General features: G+C 43.3%; 1 protein-coding gene across 6 annotated transcripts in view; it reads left to right on the top strand.

Annotated features, from left to right (window-relative positions):
• The window catches only part of LOC110539688 (zinc finger protein 280C-like), a 151,256-nt gene that overhangs the window by 43,145 nt on the left and 92,980 nt on the right, over positions 1-15,131 (top strand). For 5 of the 6 annotated variants that reach the window (XM_060375015.1, XM_060375012.1, XM_060375013.1 and 2 more), the window contains exons 1-2: positions 5,450-6,401; positions 11,300-11,455. In XM_060375015.1, the coding sequence (XP_060230998.1) occupies positions 11,311-11,455 (145 nt within the window). In that variant the 5' untranslated portion in view covers positions 5,450-6,401; positions 11,300-11,310. Of the gene's footprint in view, positions 1-5,449; positions 6,402-11,299; positions 11,456-15,131 lie in introns of those variants that run through there. The other variant, XM_060375011.1, reaches the window with a different exon arrangement.

The following is a 15,131-nucleotide window of genomic DNA, read 5'->3' as shown; positions in this document are numbered from 1 at the left end:
CGTGCGTGGGTGGAAGCCTCGTGGGCCCAGCCTCGTGGGCCCAGCCACGTGGGCCGCTGGGTGTAACCTGGGCTCAAGAGGAGCGCCCTCCCTACCGTAGCTCTGGCTTTGCTGTGGGGAAAACAGCTCCCTCAGCTCTTTCCTGCATTGGAGAGCCAGGTGTCTTTCAGGCTTGGGGAAGGCTGATGGGGCTAGCTGACCTCCAGCCTCAGGCTCCTGCGGCCCTTTGGTTCTGGCCCAACCCCTTTTCTAGGCCTGCCAGCAGTTTTTCCCTGCTTCTACCCTCAATCTTCCCAAAAGGACTTCCACCTCTGTCACAGAAACCTTGCCCTCTTCCACTATTGTCTAGACTCTAGAGGATAAAAGCCCTGAGGGAAAGAGAGGTGGACTGAGAAGCACCAGTTTCCTTCACGGAGCTGTGCGCAGCTCTCTCTCTTGCTCGCTTGCTCTCTCTCTTTTTTGTTGTTTTTTTTTTTTTTTTTTTCTTTTTGTTTAAGCGATGTGGAAAACATCTCATTCGGAGGAAAACCTGCAGCAGGCATGGGAGTCCCTCTCAGTGCGCCTCAGGTCTGAAGTCTTTTCAGGAAGGAGTCTCAGTGTGAACTGAACCAATTTCTTCCAAATGTGGGAGATCTTTATCCAAGGACCTGTCTTCTTGGGGAGGATTCGCTGATTGTTTTTGTTTGTTTGTTTGGGGATTTTTTTTTGTTTCTGTTTTTTGTTTTTTATTATCTGTCTTGTTTTGTTGTTATGGTTTTGTTTTTAATTCTGTGATTTTACCTTTTTGGTTCTGTTGTTTGGGGGCTGGATTATGACCTTTAGTGTCTTTTAGCATTGCTAAATCTATATTTGATATTTAAAACTAGTTTTAAACCAGAAAAGTCTCCTATGTAAATTTGTGAGGTGTCTTTCTTGCTTTGGGAGTTAGAGCGTAAATTCAAGCCATCTTAAGTAAAACACTCACACACATGAGCATATATATATATATATATATCCGAGTATGTATATATATATATATACACACACACACACACACACACACACACACTGAGTCTGTCAAGGCACTAATTTGGTTATGAAAGTCATTTGGATATTTGTGGCTGTGCAAACATTTGAATGTTTTGTGATGTCAAAACTTTAAGGGTTGTAAAGTATTAGAGAACTGTTTAAAAGGTGAAGAAATAGCTTCAAGAGGTTATGTAGTCAGTAAAGAGAACCAGTTGTGATTTTTCTTCCCTTTTTAAAAGATTGCGTATGTGTGTGTGTGTAGTTGTGTGTATGTCACAGTTTGAAGGTCAGATGACAACTTGGTAAGTTCTCTCTGCAGGTTCTGAGAGTGGATCTCTGGTCATCAGTTTTGGGAGCAGCCCCATTTCCTTCGGAGCTAGTCTCACATATGTCTCACTGGTCTTTTGTTTGGTTTCAGTAGAACGGTTTGGTTTTGGTTTTCTTTTCTTTTTCTTTTTCTCTTTTTTTCAAGGTTGGTGGTGGAGAGGGAAGGGTCTCTTATAGTCCAGGCTGGCCTTGAATATGATATATAAAACTGAGGCTATCAATGAACTCCTGATCGTACTGGCTCAGCTTCTGAACACAGGAATAACAGAAAAGAGCCATCCATCATGCCTGTCCCCTTAGAACCAGTTTTTCACCCAATGCCTTCTGACATTCACCTAAGGTTCGGTTCATTAAATAATGCCTCATTTTTATGGGAGTCTCAAAATGCTACAGAAAGATAAGCAAGGAGGTTCACCTAAAAGTTTTTAAGGATTTTTGGTTGTTGATGATGTTTTGTTTTTCCACTCAAGGTTTCTATGTGTAGCCTTAGCTGTCTTGGATCTCACTCTGTAGACCAGGCTGGCCTCAAACTCACAGAGATCTGTCTGCCTCTGCCTCACCGAGTGTTTGGTTTATAGGTGTGGATCGCAACACCCTGCTTTCTGTCTTTTTTTTTTTTTTTTTAATGTAACACCAGCTTCATTTTTAAACAGTTCTGTTATTAATAAAAGATTTGTGCTAAATATTCACAAAAGAGTTTGGTATGATCTCTGCAGACAGTGAGTCCTCTTAACCACTGACTCATCCCTCCACCTCCCCAAATTTTCTTTTTAGTTTTTATTGTGCGTTGTGTGCTTGTGTGTGCAGGTGCACTTGTGACTGTGAGGATATGGATTGCACAGGACAATCTCAGGTGTCATCCTCAGGAAGTCCATGCAGCTCTTTGAGACAGGGTTTCCTGATGGGCCTGGTAGTCACCAACTAGATGACAGACAGGTTGGCCACAAGCCCTAAGGACCCTCCTGGCTCTGCTTCCTCAGCTCTGCAGTCACAAGTGTATGCTTTTATTGCCAGTATTATTATATGGGTTCTGGCAATCAGACTGGGGTCCCACGCTTGAAGGGCAAGTCCATACAAACTGAGCTGTTTCCCCTGTCTACAATATTTTTTTCTTTTTCGTTAAAATGCATGCACACGTCCCGTGTGTGTGTGTGTTTGTGTGAGTGCGCGTGTGTGTGCATGTGTGCGCGTGTGTGTGCATGTGTGCATGCACGAGCGTATGGGCCTGTGCAAGCGAGAGCATGCTTTCAGAGTTCAGAGGACAACTTGGAGCATTTGGTTCTTTCTTAAGCTGAGGTTTTCACACTTGGCAACATGTAGCCTGTATTAGTGAGTAGTCTTACCAGCCTGATAGCTTTATTTTCTAAGGTAGAAAACTAAGACCTAACATGTTAAGTTCTCAGCAGTTATGAGTTTGCTCAAAATTAAAATTAGACACACAGATTTCAGGGTCAAGTTTCATCTTTCAATATTTAGTGTTATTTGGATCTCATAAAATTGATTGGCACCATTTGCTTGTTTTTAGTTGATTCTTCCCTTTGATGGATAAAGAGAGCTCTTTTATCTATAGTTGACACTAGTATAGATGGCTTTGTTAAACCACATTTATTCATTTGTTGTGTGTGTGTGTGTGTGTGTGTGTGTGTGTTTGTGTGTGTTTCATGTGCATGCAAAGGCTTGCATATGGGGATCACAGGGTAACTTGAGGAATTCTGTTCTTTCCTTCTACCATATGGGTCCCTGGGATCACCTTTACCTACTGAGCCATTTCACAGGCCCTGAATTCTATTTTTCCTCCATCCTTCCTCTCTTCTTTCCTTCTCTCTGTATTTCTTTCTAATTGTAGTCTTTCTTTCTTTCTTCCTTTCTTTCTTTCTTTCTTTCTTTCTTTCTATCTTTGTGTCATTCTTTGGCTTTTTTAGACAGGATTTTTTTTTCTATGTAGTCCTGGCTGTGCTGGACTCCTTCTGTAGACCAGGGTGGCCTTGAACTCACAGAGATCTGCCTGCCTCTGCTTGCTGAGTGTTTGGCTTAAAGGTGAGCACTACCAGTGCTTGTCAAGCCCACATAGAGTCATAGAGTCAGTCTTATTTACTTTTCTGGAGGTGCCAAAAGCAGAATCAGTTGGGTTGGAGAATTTACTTCAGAATTTCTTCCCACACCAAAGAAGAAGATAGGAACGATAGGAAATGCTGTTTAAAGTTTAAAAGACGAGGATTAGGAAATGATCATGTGAGCTGGGCAGTGGTGATGCACACCGTTAATCCCAGCAGTTGAGGTAGAGGCAGGGTGCATCTCTAGGTTTGAGGCCAGCCGAGCACCAGCTAGAGGCCACCTGCAGACTGGAGCGTGTTCCAGGCCATCCAGGGCTACACGTTGTCTTGAAAAGAATCTAATTGATTAATTAAAAAGATGTATTTAAGAAAGGGCAAATGATCGTGTAAGGTGTACGTCAGCAAGTGTTTTTCTCCTGTAAATTAAAAAAAAAAAAAAAAAGCGTATATTAGCATAGGACTCTGTGACAGGAGTGTCCAAGGAACAAAAAAATTGTTTTTTAAGCAAACACGGTTGCTGTCAGCCAGTGACTTACATAAGCCAATTTCATACCTGTTTTCTGTTAAAACTTGAAAGATGTATCAAGTCTAGTGTTTTTAAAAACGGGTGCCTTTACTGTTTATTCACAGGGAGATCTCACAATTTCTTTGTTTTATCAAATTTTTATTTTTTATATTAATTACCGTTTATTCAGTTTGTATGCCAACTGTAGCCCCCTTCCTCATTCCCTCCCTCCTCATCCTTCTCCCCTGCCCCTCTCCAAGTCCACTGGTAGTGGAGATCCTCCTCCCCTTCTATCTGACCCTAGCTTATCAGGTCTCATCAGGACTGGCTGCTTTGTCCTCCTCTGTGGCCTGGCAAAGGCTGTTCTCCAGTCAGGGAGAGGTGGTGAGAGAGCCAGCCACTAAAATCATGTCAGACATAGTGCCTGTTCTCCTTACTAGGGCCCTCACTTGGATACTGAGCTGCCATGGGCCACATCTGAGCAGGGGTTCTAGGTTATCTCCATGAATGGTCCTTGGTTGGAGTATCAGCCTCAGAAAAGACCCCTGTGCCCTTCTGTTGTTCTCCTTGTGGAGCTCCTGTCCTCTCCAGGTCTCACTATCTCCCCCTTCTTCCTAAGATTCCCTGCACTCTGCCCAAAGTCTGGTTATGAGTCTCAGCGTGTGATTTTTACACTGCTGTGTAGAGTCTTTTAGAGGCCCTCTGGAGTCGGCTCCTGTTCCTGTTCTCCTTCCCGTGTTCATCCCGCTTGCCTTTCTGAGTGAGGATTGATCATCTTACCCAGGGCCCTGCGTCTTGCTTAGCTTCTTGAGGTGTACAGATGTTAGTATGTTTATCCTATATTATGGGACTTATAAGTGAGAATATACCGTGTGTGTCTTTCGGCTTCTGGGACACCTCACTGAGGATGATGATCCTTTCTAGATCCCACCCTTTGCCTGCAAATGTCACGTTTTCCTCGTTTTTAACTGCTGAATAGCATTGCACTGTGTAAATATACCACAATTTCTGCATCCATCACTCCGTCCAGGGACCTCTGGGTTGATTCCAGGTTCTGGCTCTTATGAATGAGGCTGCTGGGACCATGGCTGAGCAAATGTCCCTGTTGTGTACTTGAGCATATTTTGGGTATATGCCTAGGAGTGGTCTAGCTGGATCTTGAGGAAGCGCCTTTCCTGATTTTCTGAGAAAGCGCCCCAGTGATTTCCAAAGTGGTTGTACAAGTTTACATTCCCACCAGCAGTGGAGGAGGGTTCCCCTTTCTCCACATGCTCTCCAGCATGTATTGTGCCTTGCGTTTTTGATCTTAACCATTCTGATGGGTGTAAGGTGTAATCTCAGGGTCGTTTTGATTTGCATTTCCCTGATGACTAAGGACATTGAGCATTTCTTGAAGTGTCCCTCTGCCATTCTGTCTTCCTCTACAGAGAAGAGAATTGTCTGTTTAGCTCTGTACCCCACTTTTGGGATCCAATAGAAGACGCAGAGATAAACCCACGGACCTCCCCAAAATTGACTTTTGGCAAAGAAGCCAAAAAGCACACTATGGGGGTGGGGGGGGAGGGAAGACAGCGCCTTAAACGAATGGTGCTGGTCTACCTGAATGTCTACCTGTAGAAAAATGCACATAGATCCACATTTATCACCCTGCACAGAACTAAAGCCCAGATGCATCAAAGAGCCCAACATAAAACCAGACACACTAAATCGTTTAGAAGAAAAAGTGGGGGAGAGCCTAGAACTCGCTGGCACAGGAGACAACTTCCTGAACAGCCCAGCAACAGCACAGGCTTACTAAGCTCAACAATCAATAAGTGGGACCTCATGAAACCGACAAGCTTCTGTAAAGCGAAGGACACTGTGGTCAGAACAGAAGGACAGCCTACAGACTGGGAAAGCATCTTCACCAACCCTACATCCGAGAGAGGGCTAATACCCAGAATATATAAAGAACTCAAGAAGCTAAAGAGCAACAAATCGAGCAATCCATTTAAAAATTGGGGTACGGAGCTAAACAGAATTTCCATCTGCTTGTGCTCAGACCGGATTGCCAAGCAGAGTTGGAGAGCAGGGTGGCTGATGGTGTCATGTGAGTGTTCCCGCTGCACCTTTCCTCTTTCCCAAGGGCCCTCTTCCAGTCCAGGGCCAGGGCCTTCCATCCCTTCCAGCCAGGCTGCTTGCGGTGGTGCGCAGGCTAGCTAGCACCCATCAGTGGCTTGGTGGCCAGTAGGAAAGGCTCTGGGTGTGCACGTTTGTAGGCGCGGTTTACCCCCCGGGGTAAACCGCATTCTCTTCTGGATGCTCTCAGAGGAGCTCATTTGGCCCTGGGAGCCTCGGGGGCTGTGCCCATTGGTTCCAGCCTCCGCCCCCTGAGTGACGCTACCCCGGGGTTCCCGTGCTCCTCCCTTTCTGCTCCTCCTCCGCCTCTGCCTCCACCTGCTCCTTCTCTTCCTCCTCCAGCACCTCCTCCTGCTCCTGCGAGCTCGAGACGTCCTGCAGCGTTGTGGGTAAGCCTCCCCGCAGCTCCCCGCCGCGAGGCGAGGGCAGAGGCCAGACTCTCGCCTGAGGCCTCAGGGGCCTCCCGCGCGCCCGCTGAGAGTTAGGGACCTGGCGGCGCGGTGGCGCGCGGCCCACCATCTTGTCTCGGGCCAGGGGGAGGGGAGCGTTTTCGGAAAGGTCGCCTCGGGGACACCTCCGTGGGCTAGAGGCGGTGGCCTCCGGTGCCTGGGCCGTGCGTGGGTGGAAGCCTCGTGGGCCCAGCCTCGTGGGCCCAGCCACGTGGGCCGCTGGGTGTAACCTGGGCTCAAGAGGAGCGCCCTCCCTACCGTAGCTCTGGCTTTGCTGTGGGGAAAACAGCTCCCTCAGCTCTTTCCTGCATTGGAGAGCCAGGTGTCTTTCAGGCTTGGGGAAGGCTGATGGGGCTAGCTGACCTCCAGCCTCAGGCTCCTGCGGCCCTTTGGTTCTGGCCCAACCCCTTTTCTAGGCCTGCCAGCAGTTTTTCCCTGCTTCTACCCTCAATCTTCCCAAAAGGACTTCCACCTCTGTCACAGAAACCTTGCCCTCTTCCACTATTGTCTAGACTCTAGAGGATAAAAGCCCTGAGGGAAAGAGAGGTGGACTGAGAAGCACCAGTTTCCTTCACGGAGCTGTGCGCAGCTCTCTCTCTTGCTCGCTTGCTCTCTCTCTTTTTTGTTGTTTTTTTTTTTTTTTTTTCTTTTTGTTTAAGCGATGTGGAAAACATCTCATTCGGAGGAAAACCTGCAGCAGGCATGGGAGTCCCTCTCAGTGCGCCTCAGGTCTGAAGTCTTTTCAGGAAGGAGTCTCAGTGTGAACTGAACCAATTTCTTCCAAATGTGGGAGATCTTTATCCAAGGACCTGTCTTCTTGGGGAGGATTCGCTGATTGTTTTTGTTTGTTTGTTTGGGGATTTTTTTTTGTTTCTGTTTTTTGTTTTTTATTATCTGTCTTGTTTTGTTGTTATGGTTTTGTTTTTAATTCTGTGATTTTACCTTTTTGGTTCTGTTGTTTGGGGGCTGGATTATGACCTTTAGTGTCTTTTAGCATTGCTAAATCTATATTTGATATTTAAAACTAGTTTTAAACCAGAAAAGTCTCCTATGTAAATTTGTGAGGTGTCTTTCTTGCTTTGGGAGTTAGAGCGTAAATTCAAGCCATCTTAAGTAAAACACTCACACACATGAGCATATATATATATATATATATCCGAGTATGTATATATATATATACACACACACACACACACACACACACACACACTGAGTCTGTCAAGGCACTAATTTGGTTATGAAAGTCATTTGGATATTTGTGGCTGTGCAAACATTTGAATGTTTTGTGATGTCAAAACTTTAAGGGTTGTAAAGTATTAGAGAACTGTTTAAAAGGTGAAGAAATAGCTTCAAGAGGTTATGTAGTCAGTAAAGAGAACCAGTTGTGATTTTTCTTCCCTTTTTAAAAGATTGCGTATGTGTGTGTGTGTAGTTGTGTGTATGTCACAGTTTGAAGGTCAGATGACAACTTGGTAAGTTCTCTCTGCAGGTTCTGAGAGTGGATCTCTGGTCATCAGTTTTGGGAGCAGCCCCATTTCCTTCGGAGCTAGTCTCACATATGTCTCACTGGTCTTTTGTTTGGTTTCAGTAGAACGGTTTGGTTTTGGTTTTCTTTTCTTTTTCTTTTTCTCTTTTTTTCAAGGTTGGTGGTGGAGAGGGAAGGGTCTCTTATAGTCCAGGCTGGCCTTGAATATGATATATAAAACTGAGGCTATCAATGAACTCCTGATCGTACTGGCTCAGCTTCTGAACACAGGAATAACAGAAAAGAGCCATCCATCATGCCTGTCCCCTTAGAACCAGTTTTTCACCCAATGCCTTCTGACATTCACCTAAGGTTCGGTTCATTAAATAATGCCTCATTTTTATGGGAGTCTCAAAATGCTACAGAAAGATAAGCAAGGAGGTTCACCTAAAAGTTTTTAAGGATTTTTGGTTGTTGATGATGTTTTGTTTTTCCACTCAAGGTTTCTATGTGTAGCCTTAGCTGTCTTGGATCTCACTCTGTAGACCAGGCTGGCCTCAAACTCACAGAGATCTGTCTGCCTCTGCCTCACCGAGTGTTTGGTTTATAGGTGTGGATCGCAACACCCTGCTTTCTGTCTTTTTTTTTTTTTTTTAATGTAACACCAGCTTCATTTTTAAACAGTTCTGTTATTAATAAAAGATTTGTGCTAAATATTCACAAAAGAGTTTGGTATGATCTCTGCAGACAGTGAGTCCTCTTAACCACTGACTCATCCCTCCACCTCCCCAAATTTTCTTTTTAGTTTTTATTGTGCGTTGTGTGCTTGTGTGTGCAGGTGCACTTGTGACTGTGAGGATATGGATTGCACAGGACAATCTCAGGTGTCATCCTCAGGAAGTCCATGCAGCTCTTTGAGACAGGGTTTCCTGATGGGCCTGGTAGTCACCAACTAGATGACAGACAGGTTGGCCACAAGCCCTAAGGACCCTCCTGGCTCTGCTTCCTCAGCTCTGCAGTCACAAGTGTATGCTTTTATTGCCAGTATTATTATATGGGTTCTGGCAATCAGACTGGGGTCCCACGCTTGAAGGGCAAGTCCATACAAACTGAGCTGTTTCCCCTGTCTACAATATTTTTTTCTTTTTCGTTAAAATGCATGCACACGTCCCGTGTGTGTGTGTGTGTGTTTGTGTGAGTGCGCGTGTGTGTGCATGTGTGCACGCACGAGCGTATGGGCCTGTGCAAGCGAGAGCATGCTTTCAGAGTTCAGAGGACAACTTGGAGCATTTGGTTCTTTCTTAAGCTGAGGTTTTCACACTTGGCAACATGTAGCCTGTATTAGTGAGTAGTCTTACCAGCCTGATAGCTTTATTTTCTAAGGTAGAAAACTAAGACCTAACATGTTAAGTTCTCAGCAGTTATGAGTTTGCTCAAAATTAAAATTAGACACACAGATTTCAGGGTCAACTTTCATCTTTCAATATTTAGTGTTATTTGGATCTCATAGAATTGATTGACACCATTTGCTTGTTTTTAGTTGATTCTTCCCTTTGATGGATAAAGAGAGCTCTTTTATCTATAGTTGACACTAGTATAGATGGCTTTGTTAAACCACATTTATTCATTTGTTGTGTGTGTGTGTGTGTGTGTTTGTGTGTGTTTCATGTGCATGCAAAGGCTTGCATATGGGGATCACAGGTAACTTGAGGAATTCTGTTCTTTCCTTCTACCATATGGGTCCCTGGGATCACCTTTACCTACTGAGCCATTTCACAGGCCCTGAATTCTATTTTTCCTCCATCCTTCCTCTCTTCTTTCCTTCTCTCTGTATTTCTTTCTAATTGTAGTCTTTCTTTCTTTCTTCCTTCCTTTCTTTCTTTCTATCTTTGTGTCATTCTTTGGCTTTTTTAGACAGGATTTTTTTTTCTATGTAGTCCTGGCTGTGCTGGACTCCTTCTGTAGACCAGGGTGGCCTTGAACTCACAGAGATCTGCCTGCCTCTGCTTGCTGAGTGTTTGGCTTAAAGGTGAGCACTACCAGTGCTTGTCAAGCCCACATAGAGTCATAGAGTCAGTCTTATTTACTTTTCTGGAGGTGCCAAAAGCAGAATCAGTTGGGTTGGAGAATTTACTTCAGAATTTCTTCCCACACCAAAGAAGAAGATAGGAACGATAGGAAATGCTGTTTAAAGTTTAAAAGACGAGGATTAGGAAATGATCATGTGAGCTGGGCAGTGGTGATGCACACCGTTAATCCCAGCAGTTGAGGTAGAGGCAGGGTGCATCTCTAGGTTTGAGGCCAGCCGAGCACCAGCTAGAGGCCACCTGCAGACTGGAGCGTGTTCCAGGCCATCCAGGGCTACACGTTGTCTTGAAAAGAGTCTAATTGATTAATTAAAAAGATGTATTTAAGAAAGGGCAAATGATCATGTAAGGAGTATGTTGGTAAGTGTTTTTCTCCTTTTTCTCCTGTATATTAAAAAAAAAAAAAGTATATAAGCAGCTCTTTGAGACAGGGTTTCCTGATGGGCCTGGTAGTCACCAACTAGATGACAGACAGGTTGGCCACAAGCCCTAAGGACCCTCCTGGCTCTGCTTCCTCAGCTCTGCAGTCACAAGTGTATGCTTTTATTGCCAGTATTATTATATGGGTTCTGGCAATCAGACTGGGGTCCCACGCTTGAAGGGCAAGTCCATACAAACTGAGCTGTTTCCCCTGTCTACAATATTTTTTCTTTTTTGTTAAAATGCATGCATTTTAGAGTTAGGGAGTTAGAGCGTAAATTCAAGCCAACTTAAGTAAAACACTCACACACGAGCATATATATATATATATATATATATATATATATATATATATATACTGAGTCTGTCAAGGCACTAATTTGGTTAGATTATTCTTTTCACCTTCCCAACCCTGGTTTCACCCCTATCAGTAGATTGGAGAGAAATTGGTTAAGGGGAGAGACAGATTTCACTGAATCTAATTTCTTTTTTCTTGTTTTTTTTTTTTTTTTTTTTTTGCTTCGTAGTTGGTCTTTGCTATGTTGTGGGTTCTTCTTTTTCTCACCGTTTATCCCTCATGATTTAAAATTTAAAAAGCCTTTATTGTTTCACCAAATTATATTTAACCTCCACTCTTCGTTTTAGGGGTAAACCACTGCACTGAGTTTCTAGTTTGGATATTACAGGTTGTTTTCACAGTTAGTTCTTGATAGGTTGTTCATTCTAGGAATGTCAATTTATAATTACTTAATTATTCAGTAGTTTTCTTTGTGATTTTTAAAGTTCATATTTAATTAGCATACTTCCTATTACAAAACTTAGTTTTTTCTTTTTTAAATAAGCGTTTCTCTCCTTTTTGATATTAGATACTTCAGAAATGGGAGATCTTTATATGGGATGTGAAGAAGAAGAGTTGGAACCGTGTCAGCATAAAACTGAAGAAATTCAAGATGAAGGTGAAGATGAAGATGATGAGTTGATCTTTGTTGGAGAGACATCAGTGTTGAAACCTGACATTCCAAGTAAGCATTTACTTCAACGAAGTTTCATATGATGGTTGTTTTTTTCTTTGAATGGGAAAAACTGTAAGCGGTTAGTTTCAGTATTTGATGTGTTTGTTCTATAGAGCTTAGATGAAAAGCAAGGTAGGGCTAGGGAAATGCCTTAACAGCTAATGCACCAGCTGTGTAAGCAACAAGCATGAGTACTGGAATTTGGATCCTCAGAAGCCATGTAAATGCCAGGTGGAATGGCAGCCTCACTGTAATTCCAGTTCTTATAGGGCAGAGACAGGAATCCCTGGATGAATGTGACTCCCTGGACTCTAGTGTTATTGGCAAGTTCTGGGTTCAATTCTCTGCCTCAGTGGATAGAGTAGAGAACAATTGAAGAAGACCTCCAGCATCAGCCTTGGGGCTCCCATGTGCACATGTGCCACACAGTTGTGAACATGCATGTACCTATCTACACACACACATGCATACACATAAAAAAGGTTTTTTTTTTAAACCCATTTAAAAGTTAGTAAAAACTGAAGATGTTCCTGGTGATGATGTGCTTGGGACACTGTAATGATTTGAGATGTTAATATTGCATGTGTAAAAAAAGGAGAAATAATTAAATTCAGTAAAGATTGACCTTCCCTTACTACATTATAGGCCTTGTGTGATAGGAACCCAACTTTAAGAATGCTTTAATTACATGTATTTTGGTGTGTGTGTGTGTGTGTGTGTGTGTGTGTGTGTGTGTGCGTGCCCGGGTACATGGGCGTGTGTGCTTGAGCATACTATAGCCTGTGAGTGGAGGTCTTGGTACAACCTGCAGGAATGGGTTTTCTCTCTCTACCATATAGATCCGGGGAATCAAGCTTAAGTCATCTAGCTTGGCAGTGATTGCCTTTACTTCCTGAGCCCTCTCACTAGTCGCCCTGATTGGTTAGTTGGTTGGTTGATTTGTGCATATGGGATCCTTTTCCTGAAAATGGATTTTTTTTTCTTACAGAACATATATACTGATTATGGTTTTCACTTCTCTACTACCAGTTCTTCCCCATATCTCTTTCATCCGGATTCACTCCCTTTCATTAGAAAACCAAAAGGCTCCTAAAGCATAATAATAAAGTAAAATAAAATGCATAACAATTTAAGAAACCCTAACGTATCATCATCAGACATCATAAACAAACAGAAGGGAAAGAGCCCACAGTAGGGTGCAAGAAACTGATGTAGAAGCAAAGATCCACTCATTCAGGCACTTAGGAATCCCTTAAAAGCATTAAACTGGGAGCTATAATATTTATGCAAAGCACGTATAGGATAAAAAGAGAAAGGACAATCATGTATAAGTGAAATGAAAAGTTAAAATAAGATAAAATTTTAAAAAGAAGAAAAGAACCCTGACAGATGATATGAGACAAGGAACCTCCAGAGATATGTTGAGTACATTTTCTAGGCTTGCAGCTTAGCTTTAAAAATAGTTAGTCTCCCCAGTGAAAGTCCCTTGAGAAAACTAAATTTTCATTTGCATTTGGTTATGAATTGGAGAATGCTTCTGGGTTAGGCATGAGAGCATGTGTCCACTTTTCCTTAAAGCTTTTGGACTCCATCTGGTGAAGCCCTGTGCAGGGTCTGTGCATGCTGCCTCAATCTCTGAATTTGTATGTGCATCAAACTTATTGATTTAAGGGCCTTGTCTCCTTGTCTGTCCTCACTGGCTCTTAGGTTCTGCTCTTTCTGCCTCCTCTTCTTGAGGGCTCCCCAGGCCCTGAGGGAAGGGATTTGAGGGAGACATCCGGTTTAGGGCTTAGTGTTTCAAAGTCTCTCACTCTGGGTACATTGTCCAGTTATGGGTCTCTGAATTGTTTCTGCTTGCTGCAGGAGGAAGCTTCTCTGCTGATGGATAAGCAAGGCACTGATCTATGATTACAGCAGAGTTACATTAGGAGTCCTTTGATTGCTATGCTATTTTTTATTTGTTTGTTTTAGAATGGTAGTATTTGGTATTACCATAGGTCCCTGGGCTACCTAGTTTCAGGTTCTTGGTCATCCAACAGTGTCAAATGTGGGTTTCATCTTAAGTCAAATCAGGTATTGATTGAGTCATTGCACACGCTTTGTGTCGCCGCTAGCCTAGCATATCTTGCTGGCAGTACTCCATTGTAGATAAAGGGGTTACAGCTGGATTGTTGTTTGTTTCTCTTTTGAGAACATGTGGGGTGCCTTCCTGTACCAAAGACACTAAGTGCATATATGGGTGAGAGTCCAGCCAGTGTTGGGCCCAACTCTAAGGCCCACCCCGTTGAATCTCTTCCTCTGTCAGTATTAAGGATACTCTGATATGCATGCAGACAGGATCCTACCAGCGTTGTCCTCTAGGCGGCCCTACTCAGTCATGGATATAAAACAGGTACCGAGAGTCACAGCCAAACATTGGGTGAATTACAGGGAGTAGACCAGAAAAGAGGGCGAAGGATAAGTGGACCAAGAAGTGACAAAACTCCACAGGAAGGCCATCAGAGCCAATCAAGCAGGACAAAGAGGGCCCTGTGGAGTCTGAAGCACTAAGGAGGATGCATGGTCTGAAATTAGGTCCTCTACTTCCAAGCCGCAGATGGGCATCTTAGGCCTCTTGTGGGCCCACTAGTTAGGGGAGTCAGGGATATCTCTGACATGGACTATGTTGCTTACATTTTATTCATTTCTTCTCTGATAGGACTTCCCTGACAGGCCACAGGGAAGGAAGACACACTCATTCCTATACTGAACAGATTGTCTGGGTAGGGGGGTTTCCCCTATCCTGGGAGAGGGGATGCAGGAGAGAGGAGCCTATGACTGAATTTTAAATTGAATTAATTAATAAAAAGAATAACCCAGGACCACCATTCCAGGTGTGGTACACACACTATGGCTGAATCCTCCCCCATTAGTCAGTATTTAAGAAAATGCCCTGCAGGCTTGTGTACAGTCCAGTGATATGGAGGTATTTTCTCAATTGAGGTCTCTTTCTCTGGTGATTATGCCTCGGGTCAATATGACAAAACTAGCCACCACACTTACAAACTGAGGAATACACACACACAAACGCGCACACGAACATCCATGTGTGTGACAATAGTAGATGAAAAGGAATGCCATGCATCTAAAGTACAGCAAGGAGAGAAGTATATGGAAAGGTTTAGAAGAAGAAAAGGGAAGGAAGAAATGAAATAATTTTAATCCCCCAAAATAAAAGAAATCATTTTTATAAAGAATATATGCCCAACATGCTTTCCTTCAAAAAGAAAAGTGTGTTTATTGAAGTACAGCCACAGGTAGGAACAATTTCATGGTTTAACACTTAAACTGAAAAGAAGATTGAAGCCCAACAATGGTAGCACATTCTTAAAATGCCAGAAATGTTGAAAGTTCAAGCCAGTGTGAGCTGTATACTGAGAGTCTGTCTCAAAAATAAAGTAGCAGGGCTGGGCATGGTGGCACATGCCTTTAATCCCAGCGTTCAGGAGGCAATGGCAGGTGGATACCCATGAGTTCAAGGCCAGCCTGTACAGAGAGTACCAGAACAGCCATAGCTACACAGATAAACCCTGTCTCAAAATCTCATAATAATATAATAATAATAGTGATGATAAGAATGTAGCAGAAAAATCATGCTATCAAACAGTTTGAGAAAAAAAAATGTTTTATTCCTAGCTTTCTGTCA

This window comes from Meriones unguiculatus, chromosome X, assembly GCF_030254825.1.
Source record: "Meriones unguiculatus strain TT.TT164.6M chromosome X, Bangor_MerUng_6.1, whole genome shotgun sequence".
NCBI classification, from domain to species: Eukaryota; Metazoa; Chordata; class Mammalia; order Rodentia; family Muridae; genus Meriones; species Meriones unguiculatus.
This window is presented reverse-complemented; position numbering and strand designations above follow the sequence as displayed.